At 48.5% G+C, this 14,777-nt stretch overlaps 2 protein-coding genes across 2 annotated transcripts in view; both read right to left on the reverse strand.

Moving 5' to 3' along the window:
* The window catches only part of IQCA1L (IQ motif containing with AAA domain 1 like), a 64,472-nt gene extending 61,153 nt beyond the window's left edge, over positions 1–3,319 (reverse strand). Inside the window, exon 1 of the mRNA XM_038391548.2 lies at positions 2,677–3,319. Within this exon, the coding sequence (XP_038247476.1) occupies positions 2,677–2,991 (315 nt within the window). The 5' untranslated portion in view covers positions 2,992–3,319. The remainder of the gene's footprint in view (positions 1–2,676) is intronic.
* A 660-nt stretch (positions 3,320–3,979) lies between these two features.
* LOC119851241 (late histone H2B.L4) lies at positions 3,980–6,271 on the reverse strand. The gene is made up of 2 exons (XM_038390778.2): positions 6,109–6,271; positions 3,980–4,299 (listed from the first exon to the last, which is right to left on the reverse strand). Exons 1-2 carry the CDS (start codon positions 6,247–6,249, stop codon positions 4,063–4,065), a joined length of 378 nt encoding a protein of 125 aa, XP_038246706.1. The 5' UTR covers positions 6,250–6,271; the 3' UTR covers positions 3,980–4,062.
* Positions 6,272–14,777: the final 8,506 nt, after the last annotated feature.

Below are 14,777 nucleotides of genomic sequence, written 5' to 3' on the forward strand. Positions count from 1 at the left end.
GACTCATGTTGATAATTCTGTCATATGTAAAAACAGATTTTGGAGACTCTTGTGTGTGATAACACCATAAGATAAAACACTCATATTCAAAAGCTAACCAACATTTTATCAGAAAATTTTATGTAACTGAAAATCAGTACAACAACAATTATGAGGATTTACACTATGGGTATTTATCAACAAACTGCATGCTGAACTTTAAAACAGAGTAGCAAGGCACAGCCAAAGATGGCATGGATAATATCAACTTTTCCATACATCATAATTAAGTGAGGGACTTCTCATTTGATTTATTGTCAGGTTAATCACAGAAAACTAAGGAATCTGTTTCCTAAGCTTTCCCAAAAGAAGCAAAGATATTGCAACATGAAGAAAGATCCACTATTAACACCTGGCAAGAAGAGATGCCAGCTCTGCAGTCTAGATAACTGACATCTTTAAGATAAACATACAGCAGCAACTACAATTTACAACAAGTAGATTTGTGGCCATCTGACAATAGGCAAGCAAGTGTCTGAGCTCTTAAGCCACTTTCTTTCATAGACACTTTGTCCCTCTCAAACAGCAACACAGAATGACAGGCCCCATTGGCTCTCAGGAACAGAGCAGGGGTTTGTTCTGTGCTGAACTGGGACTGCTCAGCAAGCCACCCCCATCTCACATACCCCAGTCCAACTACAGACCCCTGAATGCCCCACTCATACCTCAGCAACCCTCCACCACCACCACCCATCTCATCAGCCCTGATGCGCACCCCAGCCCCCAACACTTCAGCCCCATTGTCCACAGCTCCCAACTCCAGCAGCCCAAAACACCCACATTCACTCTATAGCATCCCCACCCCTCACCCTGTAGTCTCCTACCATTCCCCATTCACCCTATAGCCCGTGAGCCTCTCGCTCACCACCCATAGGACATTGCTAGCCACTCACTGCCTGGCCCTGTGGTGGAGTACTCTGCTCCCAATCCAGAGCGGTGGCTCCTGACTGTCTGACCAACGGCTCCACTTACTCCCATCACCCACCTGTACCCACGATGTGGGCCACATTGAAGAGAAAAGTGGTGTCATGACCAGGCACATGGGTGTGCAGCACTACTCAGGTGTGGCCCAGGTAGCTGCTCATCCATCATGATGGAGGGCCAAACCTGAATGGCACTGGTATCCAATAAGCCTGGTTGCAACACTCAAACTTGGACCCCAGTCCCCATCCCCAAATGTCAGACAGGAGCCATGGGGCCAAACCCCAGCAGTGTTGCAGCCTCCCATGCCTGGTTGCAACTCCACTCATATATTTCATAGAATATCAGGGTTGGAAGGGACCTCAGGAGGTCATCTAGTCCAATCCCCTGCTCAAAGCAGGACCTATCCCCAACTATATTTGGCTCAGCCATCCCTCCATCCTCATGACGGAGGGCCAGATGGGCCAAATATGAGTGGTACTGTGAGCCCATGTGCAAGGTGATGTGCCAGAGCACCATTCCATCGTGGATTTCAGGTGCTGGAGTCACTCTCCAGACTGCTCCAACACCACTATATCCTGGATCACATGGACCTCAGGTGGTTTGCCCATTCCTCTGCTTGTGTGTATCTTTGGGCGAATGGACAATGCATCTGTCTGGAAGAAGCTGTTGAGTCACTTTAAACAGCATCAGGTTACAGGCACTCAGAGGATTGTCTTGCATGTACCAACTGCAGCTGGACCAGTCATGACATGTTTGGAAAGAAGGGGGCTGTGACACCAGGATCCAGTCTGAGGGGTAGAACTGCAGGCATCCCCACCCCTGGAGACAGAAGGAGGAAGCAGAACCAGTCACCTGAGGGGCCCACTCAAGAGAGATTCCAGAGGAGGTCCAAGACATTGCTCACCCTGCAACCACAACAGGGAGGTGGAAACAGTGGGTGACCTAGTCTAAAGGGAGGTTACCCCAGGATTTCCATTCTGGCAGATTGCCTGTCACTTGCCAAGAGTGTCCAGGGAGAGATCACAAATGCAGCTCACACTTGAGCTGACATAATCAATTATAACATTTCTTATCAGTGAGAAATTCCATTTCCTCTTCCATATTATCCAGACTCCTAGGACTGGAATACAGTATTAGCAATCGAAACTTCTCTTCACATTCTTTGCCATCCCTCTTTGCACAAGCCACCCCTCTTCAAAGATATGTCCCCAGCCAGACAATGCACTGGAGTCAGTATCTGCCCTACAATGCTTCCTCTCCTTGGGGGGAGGGAGCGTGTTGCAGAGATTACCCCACCCCAATGACACTGCAATCCCCCACCAGCAGTGGGCCACCCCTACACAACACCAGTACGGAGCACCCCACCCACACTGCCCCTCCCCATGCCACTACAGTGCCTCCCATGACACTGCCCCTCCTTCAACCAGAGCTAGCTCAGTGCTCCAACACTGCACCTTTGCCTCCCCATCCTGCACCCAACCAACATTACTGGTGTGGGATGGCAGTAGCACAGTGCACCCCAACAACACTGGGCACCCACCCTAGGGCAGCACTGGACACTGCCCTATTCCCACCCCATGACACAGCATCCCTCCTATCCCAAGGCCAGCTCACTGCACATCTTATATCAAGATGCTGCACTCCAAGGGCACTGCCCCTAGGCCCCATGCAGCCCAAGGGCCCCACCCCCCCTTCACCCCAGGCCCCTCTCACTGGGGTGAGCTTGAGGTCCTGCAGCACGTCATCCATGTAGTGATACTCAGAGAGCTCAGTCTCCACCATCTCATTCTTGAGCTCCAACACTCGGCCCATCACCCCATCAAGCATGTGCTGTAGCACCCGGCGCTTCTGCGGATGCACCATCTGGTCATAGGAGGCCTCCAGGCAGCGCAGGATCTGTGTGTAGCGCAGGAACAGGGTGGCCAGCCTGTGGAAGAACAGCCTCTGGTCCTTCTCAGGCTGTGGGGGCTGAGACGGCAGTTCCTGGGCCAGCAGCTCCTTTAGGGCAGCCTGGGACTTGAGCCACATCCTTGTGTAGGTGCTAGAGAGCAGGACATCTTCTCAGGGCCAGGGGGCTGCAGATGTGGCCAAAGCCCACGATGCTGGGGCCTAATTACCCCCTTGTCCTCCCTCCAGTGGAACAGCCCCATCTCTGGGGCCCATGGGCTGTTTGCACAGGGATTGCACATAACTGCAGCAGGTATAATTTACAGCTTCAGAGATTTGGGGTAATGTCTGTGTATGGATGGGCATTACCAGCCCCCCAACAGCAACCCAGCTTAGAGCGCCTGCCTCCCCTCCAGGAGCCCAAAGTCAAAGTCAGACTGCTTCTTTCTGTTCTTCACCAAACCTCCACCCTATCACCTTGGTGCCCACGTCCCTCATGATGTACTGATCCCCCCCCCACCTGATACCTGCCCCTCAGACCCCCCCCCCATTGCCCACACCCCCCTGGCCCCCACAATACCCCTGTGCCCACGTGCTACCCTGACTCCCCCCGCTGCCCCACACCACACCAGGCCCAGGGCCTCTCCCACCAAGGGGCAGCCCAGGCTTTTCCCCAGCCCCCTACGCCGGGCCTCACTGGCTGGACATGGCGCCCACGCCCGCTCCACTCCCCTCCACGCCACTCCCGGGGCTGTCCCGCATGGGGGGGTTGTCCCGTCACCCCGGAGACCAAACCCCACCCCCCTTTGACCAGGGCTGTTCCCATGGAGACGGTGGAAGGCTCCTGGCTGCCCCGCCACATGGGAGCACAGAGGGGCCGAGCCAGCAGCAAGCCCCTGCAGGCAGCGCCCTGGCTCTGCACAGCCTGGCCTCGTGGCTGCTGCTCGCCCCTGTAGCGCCAGCCTGGGCAGGGCAGGGCGCACCCCCGTGGCCGGACCCCCTCGCGGACCCTGTCCCGTGGCCCTGCAGCCCCCACCCGCCTGCGCCGCCCCAGTCAGCTGGGCAGGGAGGGCATGCCCGGCTGGGGCGGGGCCAGCCCCGGGCGGTGGCGGAGTCAGAGACACACTGCTCCCCTTAGAGGGTGTCGGCTTTATTCCGGGGGTAGGGACAGGGGCATCGGCTCCTCAGCCGCCCCGCACGCCGCCCTCGCGGTCACTTGCTGCTGGTGTACTTGGTGACTGCTTTGGTGCCCTCGGACACGGCGTGCTTGGCCAGCTCCCCCGGCAGCAGCAGGCGGACGGCGGTCTGCACCTCGCGGCTGGTGATGGTGGAGCGCTTGTTGTATTGGGCTAGGCGGGAGGCCTCTGTGGCAATGCGCTCGAAGACGTCATTCACAAAGGAGTTCATGATGCTCATGGCCTTAGAGGAGATGCCAGTGTCAGGGTGAACCTGGCAGGAAAGGGAGAGCGTGAGGAGGGGTGTAGCTAGCTCCATCCCCATCCCTCCCCGGGCCTGCCTCTGTCCCTTCCCTTCCCTTGCACCAGGGGAGCTGCAGGAAAGGGACTGACAGCATGGCCCAGCAGGCAGAAGGGGCATTTCGGGACCAGTGAAGGCAGCTGGTGGGAGAAGCAATAAGGGCCTGCGACCCTAAGGAGGGCACCACTCCTGGCTCCAGACGGATTTGTCATAAGCCAGACAACTCCAGGCTGGCCTCAGGGGAGCGGCACAGAAGTACAATGTCCCAACAGCACTTCAACTCACTCATGATTTTATACATTGAGCAAGAATTGGCTTCATCAGTTAATTACAATGAGGTGATTGAGGAATTTAAGTCCTTAACACCTGGTGAGCGACCTCTCATTCTCTAGGACAGGAAGATGAAGAAACCTTAATCTGTTTTGGTCAATTTGGGTTAGCTCATTATCTGGTTAAAGAAAGATCATGAAAATTGACTACTGTTGTATACACCTGGTTATCACTACAGCAAAAATGTGTTATTTTGGGTCTCATTTTTAAAGTTTGTATTTTTTAAGTAAAGTTTAGTTGTTAATGTAAAAAACGTTAAGTTTTAGCTTTTTTAGTTTGATGAATAAAAATAATGTCCTTTATGACTGAGTATTCAAAAAGTGTTCACCTTTAAAAATAAATAAAATTCCCTGGGTGCACACCCAAATGAAATGTGCTGGCAGTAGGCAGTCCCAGCCTGTTGTCTTTGATCAGCCTTACAGTAATATCTAGAGGCTCCAGTCAAGGCTCCCTGTTATGCTGGGGGCTGCAGGCAGTCTCTGCCACAGAGTTCATGCATCTAGGGAACGGAGTCAGTAGGTGGTGATGGTGGGTGGCACTAGTGTTTTCATATAGACTGCACACAGTGCAGCCCCCTACTCAGGGGGTGAGCAATAGTACATATCATGCAGGTGTCAGCACAACCCCATTAGATATTGGGGAGGGGAGCCCTTGGCTACTACCTACTTCCCCCAGTCCACTCTGCACTAGCCTGTAGAGCTATGGAACAGAGCCATCAAGTAGGACTTTGCCATGGGAGCCCAGCAGGGCCATAGCAGCTGTCAACTCCCTCCCCCAACTTTATGTAGAGGATTTCTCTAGGTTGCTCGAGAGCCCCAGTACTGGTGCTTCCCACCCTGGCTGTATGTGCATCTCATATCCTGGAGTGGGGGAGGGACAGCCCTTGTCACTAGGGCTCTGGGAAGACAACACAGGAACCCTGCACTTATCTGTGGCCCACTGATTTCAGAGCTACTGACTGACCAGGGGAGCTAATGGACTACCTAGAAACAGGTGTAATTGACAAAAATGATTAAGCCCAGAAGGTTTCAGAGTAGCAGCCCAGAAGGTAGTGGAGTTTGCATGTGAAGACACCAGAGAGAGGCATTGGTCAAAGAGTGATTGATTCAGACCAGGAATATTTGTAAACAGGAGGGGTGGTAGCCCCAGCGCAAGAGATAAAATCCTGGGGAAGGGGCTACTAGCAACAATCCTGTCCTAGATCCCAGGTGAGGGCTAGGATAGGCCACCCCTTAGGATCTTGCAGGTCCTATGCCCCTCTCTAGTGCCTCCCCTCAGTTAGCTCATACCACCCAGAGACCTAAGGAGGTTAGAATCACACATACATGCTCAGAAGCAGATACACTCACATTAACACACACACAGTGTCTCCTTCCCACCACACCTGTAGGGGTAACATCATAATGGCTAGAATTGATTAAAGTAGCCAGGTGGGATAAGCCTTTCACTCACCTGTTTCAGAACTTTGTAGATATAGACTGAGTAGGTCTCCCTCCTCTTCACCTTCCTCTTAGATTTCTTGTCCCCAGAGGCAGGGGCTCGGCCTCGCTTCTTCCCAGCTTCTGCACTCATTCTTGATACCTCTCCAGACATCACAAGCAAGGCTGTAAACCACTACAGATGGCTATATAGTGAGGGTATCACCTGCCACAGGTGAGATCACTAAGGATCAATCATAGAATATCAGGGTTGGTAGGGACCTCAGGAGGTCATCCAACTGCCTGCTCAAAGCAGGACCAATCCCCAACTAAAGCATCCCAGCCAGGGCTTTGTCAAGCCTGACTTTAAAAACTTCTAAGGAAGGAGATTCCACCACCTCCCTAGGTAACCCATTCCAGTGTTTCACCACCCTCCCAGTGAAAAAGTTTTTCCTAACATCCAACCTAAATCTCCCCCACTGCAACTTGAGACCATTACTCCTCGTTCTGTCATCTGCTACCACTGAGAACAGTCTAGATCCATCCTCTTTGGAACCCCCTTTCAGCTAGTTGAAAGCAGCTATCAAATCCCCCCTCATTCTTCTCTTCCGCAGACTAAACAATCCCAGTTCCCTCAGCCGCTCCTCATAAATCATGTGTTCCAGTCCCTTCATCATTTTTGTTGCCCTCTGCTAGACTCTTTCCAATTTTTTCACATCCTTCTTGTAGTGTGGGGCCAAAACTGGACACAGTACTCCAGATGAGGCCTCACCAATGTCGAATAGAGGGGAATGATCATATCCCTCAATCTGCTGGCAAAGCCCCTACTTATACAGCCCAAAATGCCATTAGCCTTCTTGGCAACAAGGGCACACTGTTGACTCATATCCAGCTTCTCATCCACTGTAACCCCTAGGTTCTTTTCTGCAGAACTGCTGCCTAGCAATTCAGTTCCTAGTCTGTAGCAATGCATGGGATTCTTCCATCCTAAGGGCAGGACTCTGCACTTGTTCTTGTTGAACGTCATCAGAGGAGCTCCCCGAGTGGATCCAGCCAGCAATTCTTCCTTGGGTGAGAGCCCCACCAGCCCAGAGAGGAACTCAGAGGAAACTAATTTGGTTCAATGACATTTTATTGGCCTGGCAAACTGCCAAAGTCTAACAAAGGCAGAGCCCTGAGCCCCTCAGAGAGAGCCAGGTTCCGCCAGCCCAGCGTAGGGCAAAAGATTGTGGGTTTGTCCCCAATAGAACCAGGATGGGTCTGCACAGGGTGTTGAAGAGTTGTCTCCTAGATCTACTCCTGCTCAGTGGGAAGATTGTAAATCATAACAGAGGGACCAACCAACCTTCCCCCAAGAGCTGTTGGAACCAGCTGGTGCCGAAGTATGTGTGCAACAATGAAACATTGACCCCGTAACTGAACAATTGCAGTGAGGTGACCCCTGCAAGCCAGCGTGACCCTATCCTCAATCCAAACTAGCCCAGGCTCCTCTCTGGAGTCATGTCCCACTTGCAAAAAGAGGACACATTGCAAAGACTGGGGTGAACTCTGTGGCAGTAGTGCCTCCATGGCACCACTGGTGTTTGGTGCCAGCATGAATCTCTTCACCCTCAGGGGGATAGGCAGGGCCGCGGGGATGTCTCTAGAGCTCTCCTGGGGATGAATCAGTGACCACAAACTAGTGGTAGAGATGAGGTACAAAGCAGTCTTAACCCAGAGAGGAGTGACTGTGTAGCCAACATGGTGGAGGAGAGACTGAGGTGCTTTCTATCCAACGTCCCACAGATGAGAGCGAGATTCCTTCAGAGGATTAAGAACCATAAAAGACATCTCATAAAAGGGTGATAAATGAAATCTGTGCCTGCCCATGGGTGCTGGAGATAAGCAGAGAGTCCAATGCTATGGAGCCCATGCCGCCAGGTCAGGAACAGAAAGTAATGACTAGACATGTGATTACACCCCACACATGGTATCTGACATCATTCTGGGAGATTTACACACACTTCTGACCAAAAGCAGGCAAAGTGGGTGTCTGGCTCTTTCTTATACTTTGGCAGCAGTTGTACAGCTTGTCTTTCCAATAACATCTCACTGAATTGAATTTTATTCCTGGCCCATCCCCTGGGAGATGGATCAGAGTGCATGTCCGCAGGGAAATACAAGCATCTCTCACCATGGGGGGCAGGAGGGAAGCCCGGAAAATCCAAACAAACACTAATGAATGTCAGGTTTCAGAGTAGCAGCCGTGTTAGTCTGTATCTGCAAAAAGAAAAGGAGTACTTGTGGCACCTTAGAGACTAACACATTTATTTGAGCATAAGCTTTCGTGAGCTACAGCTCACTTCATTGGATGCTGCTCAAATAAATGTGTTAGTCTCTAAGATGCCACAAGTACTCCTTTTTTTTTTTTACTAATGAATGTGCTACTTCTGCCAACCCCATGTCTGGCTTGCCATCTGCACCTGGATGGAGGAATCAATGTCAATGCACAGTGCTGGGAAAGGGTTGGAAGCGCATGAGAGTCTGGCTCTAGCAGTAAGCAAAAGACATAAGTGTCAGACCCCATCTCTGATGGGGATGGGAGAGGTTGGTTAGTCAGAGCCTGTTCCTAGGGCTCAGAGTAGTCTATCAGATTCAGGCCCTGTGTCCAGCTTGGTGGATGGGCCACCCCAAAATTAGGGTTGGTCAGTGTCAGGATCTCTGATTGGCTAGAGGCCACATGTGGATCAGATGTGACACACAGCTAGCCCTGCATCACAGGCTTGCAGAATGGCTCGCAAACTGTGTTGATAAAAGGGCCACAGGACATTCTGATGAAAAAATAGAATTATACAAAATTAACATGGCACATACTAAATGGATTAAAAACTGACAAAGTGACAGATCTCAAAATGTAACTAAACAGGGAATTATCATCCAGCAAGTATGTTTCTAGGGGGGTACAGCAGGGATCAGTTCTTGGCCCTAAGATATTTAATATTTTTATTAATGACCTGGAAGAAAACAAAATCATTCCTAGTTAAGTTGGCAGATGACACAAACACTGACAGAGAGGTAAATAATGAAGAGGAGAGGACACTGATGGAGCAATCTGGACCACTTGGTAAACTGGGCACAAGCAAACAAGGTGTGTTTTAAACTGGCCAAATGTCCTTCCCCAGCTAGGAACAAAGAATGAAGACGGTATTTGCAGAATGGCAGATTCTATCCTGGGAAGTGGTGACTCTGGAAAAGAGTTGGGTCCTGATGACTAATCGACTGAACATGAGCCCTCAGCCACCACTGTGCACAAAAAGGCTAATGCGATCCTTGGAGGTATAAATGGGAATATTGAGTAAAAGTAGCAAGGTCACACTACCCCTATATTTGGCTCTGGTGCAACCACTGCTGCAGTACTGCCTCCAGTTCTGTCGTCCATAATTCAAGAATCACAGAGTCATAGAAGTGGAAGGGCCTTGAGAGGTCATTTAGTCCAGTCCCCTGCACTCATGGCAGGACCAGGGGTTCTCAAACTGGGAGTTTGGACCACTCAAGGGGTCACAAGGTTCTTACATGGGGGGTAACAAGCTGTCAGCCTCCACCCCAAACCCTGCATTGCCTCCAGCATTTATAATGGTGTTAAACATATCAAAAGTGTTTTTAATTTATAAGGAGGGGTCGCACTCAGAGTCTTTCTATGTGAAAAGGGTCACCAGTACAAAAGTTTGAGAACCACTGATCTAGACTATTCTTGAAAGGGGTTTGTCTAACCTGCTCTTAAAAATCTCCTGTGATAAATGAAGGGGGAGGGGGGTGGACACTCCCTTTTATGGACACCCAGCCAGGCAGTAGCTATAAAATCCCTCTTAGTAGCTATTCTCTAATTGCTTTACCTGTAAAGGGTTAAAAAGTCTCACTGCTATGCAAAGGTAAAAGGAAGTGAGTGGGCACCTGGCCAAAAAAGCCAATGGGAAGGCTAGAACTTTTTAAAATTGAAAAAGGACTCCCCTTTTTTCTGCCTTTTGTTGTTCTCCTGGGGAGAGGCGGACAGAGCAGCAGCTATGCTGTAAGATGCTTGGGCCAGGTATAAAAAAATAATTAGTATTAGAAACTTCTAATTTAAAACCCCAGATATCTAAGTAGATCAGGAAATGTCTAGGAAGACACGATTAGGTTTATCCTTTTTGTTTCTTTATGGCTTGTGGAGTCCTCTGGACTAACCTCAGGTGCTTTTGTTTTGCTTGTAACCTTTAAACTGAACCTCAAGAAAGCTATTCTTGGTGCTTAATCCTTGTAGTAGCTCTTTTAAAATCTAGCAATAGCCTGAGTTCCCAGATGTATTTTCTTTCTTTTTTAAATAAAATTTACCTTTTTTTAAGAACAGAATTGGATTTTTGCATCTTAAGAGGTTTGCGCACATGTTGTTTAATTAGCTGGTGGCAACAACTGATTTCCTTTTCTTTTTCCCTCTTCTTTCTCAGCTCTTCCCCAGAGGGGGGATGAAGGGCCTTGAAGGTACCTCACAGGAAGGAATTCCCAAGTGCCCCCTCCTGGGCTCTCAAAGGGGTTCTGAACTTGGGTGGTGACAGCATCTACCAATCCAAGGTCAGAGAAAAGCTGTAACCTTGTGAGTTTAATACAAGCCTGGAGTGGCCAGTATTCATTTTTAGAATCTTTCCGGGCCCATACCTTCTGCACTCGACATGCCAGAGTGGGGAATTAGCCTTGACATCTCCTATGATGGAGATTCCACAACCTCCCTAGGCAACTTATTCCAGTGCTTAACTACCATGACAGGAAGTTTTTCCTAATGTCCAACCTAAACTGCCCTTGCTGCAATTTAAGCCCATTGCTTCTTGTCCTATCCTCAGAGGTTAAGAACAACAATTTTTCTTCCTCCTCCTTGTAACAAGCTCTTATGTACTTGAAATCTGTTATCATGTCCCCTCTCTGTGTTCTCTTTTCCAGACTAAACACACACACTTTTTAAAATCTTCCCGCATAGGTCATGTTTTCTAGACCTTTAATAATTTTTGTTGCTCTACTCTGTACTTTCTCCAATTTGTCCACATCTTTCCTGAAATGTGGTGCCCAGAACTGGACACAATACTTCAGTTGAGGCCCAATCAGCACGGAGTAGAACGGAAGAATTACTTCTTGTGTCTTGCTTGCAACACTCCTGCTAATACAAGGATGGTGATAAATTGCACCAGGTTCAGAGAAGAGCCTCGACAATGATTAAAGTATTGGAAAACCTGCCTTATAGTGATAGATTCAAGGACCCAGATCCACAGCAATAGTTAGGCATCTAAACTCCAGACTTCAGCACCTAAACTCACTCAGCACCTAAATTTTCAGGGTAAAAGTTTCCTCGCCATCTATGTTTCTATTTCTGGACACGTGAGGTGTTGCTGCCTCCCCTCTAGGTGTCCAGATGCCTGTCTCCCACCTAAGCCCCAGAGCGATTCACAACCCAGGCAAGACAACAATTTGGCTGCCTAAAGTCACATGCAGGGCCTAATTCGGTAGGCATGCTCAGAGGCTGCCTACTGGATCGGGTTCCAATCAAAATCCAGGAGGAGGAAGAGGTGGTGATAGTTCTATTATACTGTGGAATAATACTTAATAGTTATAAGGCCAGAGAGTGAGAGAATGACTCTGCAGTCCAGTGGTTAGGGCATGCCCCACCCCTTGGGAGATGGGAGACTCCAAGTACAGTCCCCCTGCACCAGTCACTCTTCAATGATTTAATCCACAGTGGAACAGCTTCAAAGAGAGTGACTGAGGGAGCCCACATCAGAATATCCCATAGCTTCCCCGTCCAAGCACTCTTTTGAGAGGTGGGAGACCCCTGTTCAAATCCTTTCTCCAACTCTGGCAGAGAAGGGGGAATTGAACCCGGCACTCCCACATCCCATCTGAGTGCTCTAACGACTGGCTTAAAAGTTATATGGGCACCATCTCCTCTTCTGGCTGTTGTGTGTAGAAACACTCAGGATACTAAGCCACCTGCCTCTAGGGGCAGGATTCACAGATCACTAAGCAGAGACCGGCGACTTCTTGCAGCCTGGACATGGGTGCCTAAGAAGGGATGGACTTAGTACACACCTTCTCATTGGCATCTCCCTCCCTCTCATGCTGGCTTTAGGGGATTGCATTCTTAGGCTCCCATCTCTCCCTATTCATCATATAGGGAGGCTACGTACCTAACTCAGGCTTTGGGGATTGCAGTGTTATTCCTGTGATTTCCTAGGCCCAGTGATGCTCAATATTGCAATGCCCAAGTATTTTCTTGGATTTCACCCCAGGAGCTCAAACTATTTAGTTTAACCCAGAAAAATGTAAGGGGTGACTTGATCAAAGTCTGTAAGTACCCACATGAAGAACAGAAATTGGACAAAGGGTTCTTCCATCGAGCAAAGGTATAACAAGATTCAATGGATAAAAACTGAAGCTAGACAAATTCATACAAGCAAATTTTTAACTGCGAGGTTTATTAACCCTTGGAACAACTTGCCAAGGGTTGTGGTGGATTTTTCATCAGGTGGATGTTTTTCTAGAAGATATGCTCTAGTTCAAACAGGAATTAATGCAGGGAAGCCAGGGATGGTCAGCTTAAGTATGCTTGGTCCAGGGGACTGGACTAGTGGATCTTGAGGTCCCTTCCTAAGGCCTGTATGATGCAGGTGGCCAGACTGGATGATCATAGCGGTGCCTTCCAGCCTTATAATCTATTCCCATTAATTTACTGAACTCTAACTGAGTTAAGATAGGCATGTCTAGAGCTGCTGTGCAGTGGTCAGAGGAGTATGAGGTGTGCCTGGCATTACTGCCCCTTTGTTCTTGGCCAGTGAGCACGGAATGCCTGCCACAAAGAGGCTCTCTGGAGCCCTGAGAGCACCTTGTGCGCATGATAGTTTGTGGTTATTGTTCAACTGTCCAAATCAGCGCTTTGCTGCCAGGTTGTGTTTGTCCCTAGCCCTGGACAGGCACAACTGACGTGCACGCTGCTTGAGCTTCAGCTGAGATATGACATTTAGTCACAAGTGAGCTGTAAGTGGTTGCTCACCCTTTGAACGTAGCCAGTCACAATACATCTGGGACACAGACTGTTATTCTGAATAATTAGGTCAGATTTGTATATTGTTTTTGTTAATTAAAAGCATTCTTTTCCCCCCACCCACTTCAATTGCTCCCCAAGCTTCCGAGGACCTGCAGTCAGCCTTCTGAAGATGGATGTTCAGCATGATAAATCTTTAAACCTGTAGTATAGTCCAACCAGTTTAATTCCTAGAGTAAGGGCATAAGGGACTATTCTGACCAGCCAGGCTGGCCTCCTGCCTAGCCCAGGGGAGAGAATCTCAGCCAGGGATTCCTGTATCCCATCCAGAACATCTGGTTGAGCTACAGCAAGTCTGTTAGACTCCATGTAACTGAGAATCCACCACAGCCCCTAAAGTTCTTCTAACAATTAGTTGCCCTTCCTTGTAAAAATTTGTCTTGCTTCAGTTCCCAGCCTTTCAATCTCATTCTGCTTTTGACTACTAGATCCAAAAGGCATCGCTATCAGAAATCGCTTTCCCCGTATAGGTACTTGTAGACCATGATCAAGTCATCTCTTAAGTTTCTCTTGCACAAATTCAGTAGATGGAGCTTTTGAAGTCTCTCACACTAAAAAGTATTCCAGACCTCAAATCATTCTTGTACTACTTTTCTGAAAACTTTTCAATTCACAATCATTGTTTTTGAAATGTTGACACCAGAACTGAACAGCTACAGCTACACCCTAGGAGCTCATGTTTCCACCATAACCTTTTAACTCCTTTCCAGAGTCACTTCTTCCCAGGATACAGCTCCCCAGTCCTTTAAATGTGACCTACATTTTTTGTTGCTAATGTATGACCTTGCATTTGGCTGTATAGAAACACTGTTCAGATAAATTCAGTTTTCTGTGTATTTCAAATAATGTTGTACAACTGACCTGTCCCCCATCATCACCACCCCATAAATCTTTGTCATCCGCAAATTTTGCCAGCAGTGATTTTATATTTTCTTCTAGATCATTGATACAGATATTAAAGAGCATTAGCTGAGAACAGCTCAATGCAGGACCACACTAGACAATTTCCTATTTACAACTAGTTGGAAATCTCTTATCCTGTTTAGTTGATTTAGAGTGTGCCATAGAGTGTGATTTTGTGCAGTGCTAATTTTTAATCCCACATGACATTCTGATATGTCAAATACCAAGACAGCTACCTACGGTGGAAGCAGACTTTGCAGGTGTAAAGATTTTAACTTCTTCACTTTTGACAAGTTTTTTTTACTCAGTGCAAAATATATGCAAATGGATTATTAGCCTATTCTGGAAACTGGCATAGTCTCTATATATGGGCTGAGGAGATACAAGCACTGATTCCCTTCTAAAAACCTTCTAGAAACTGAGAACACCAAAGACTGGATTTTGGCTTCCTTTCAGCCCAATGAGTAAGGGAGAACTGCCAAGGCCAAGAAACATGATCTTCACTTGCTGAAAGAGCTGCATTGTGTCACATTCTGCTAAGTCAGTAAGAAGATAAAGGCATGTAAATGGCCTGGAAAAGTACAGAATTGTAGATTTTTATTTAACATTTCTTATTTATTGCACTCCTAAAATGAATGTTACTACTGTATCGACTCACCTCAGTGCCTCTGCAGCTCAGTTACCCATAGTTGCCTCATCAC

This window comes from Dermochelys coriacea, chromosome 2 (assembly GCF_009764565.3).
Source record: "Dermochelys coriacea isolate rDerCor1 chromosome 2, rDerCor1.pri.v4, whole genome shotgun sequence".
Classification (NCBI taxonomy): domain Eukaryota; kingdom Metazoa; phylum Chordata; order Testudines; family Dermochelyidae; genus Dermochelys; species Dermochelys coriacea.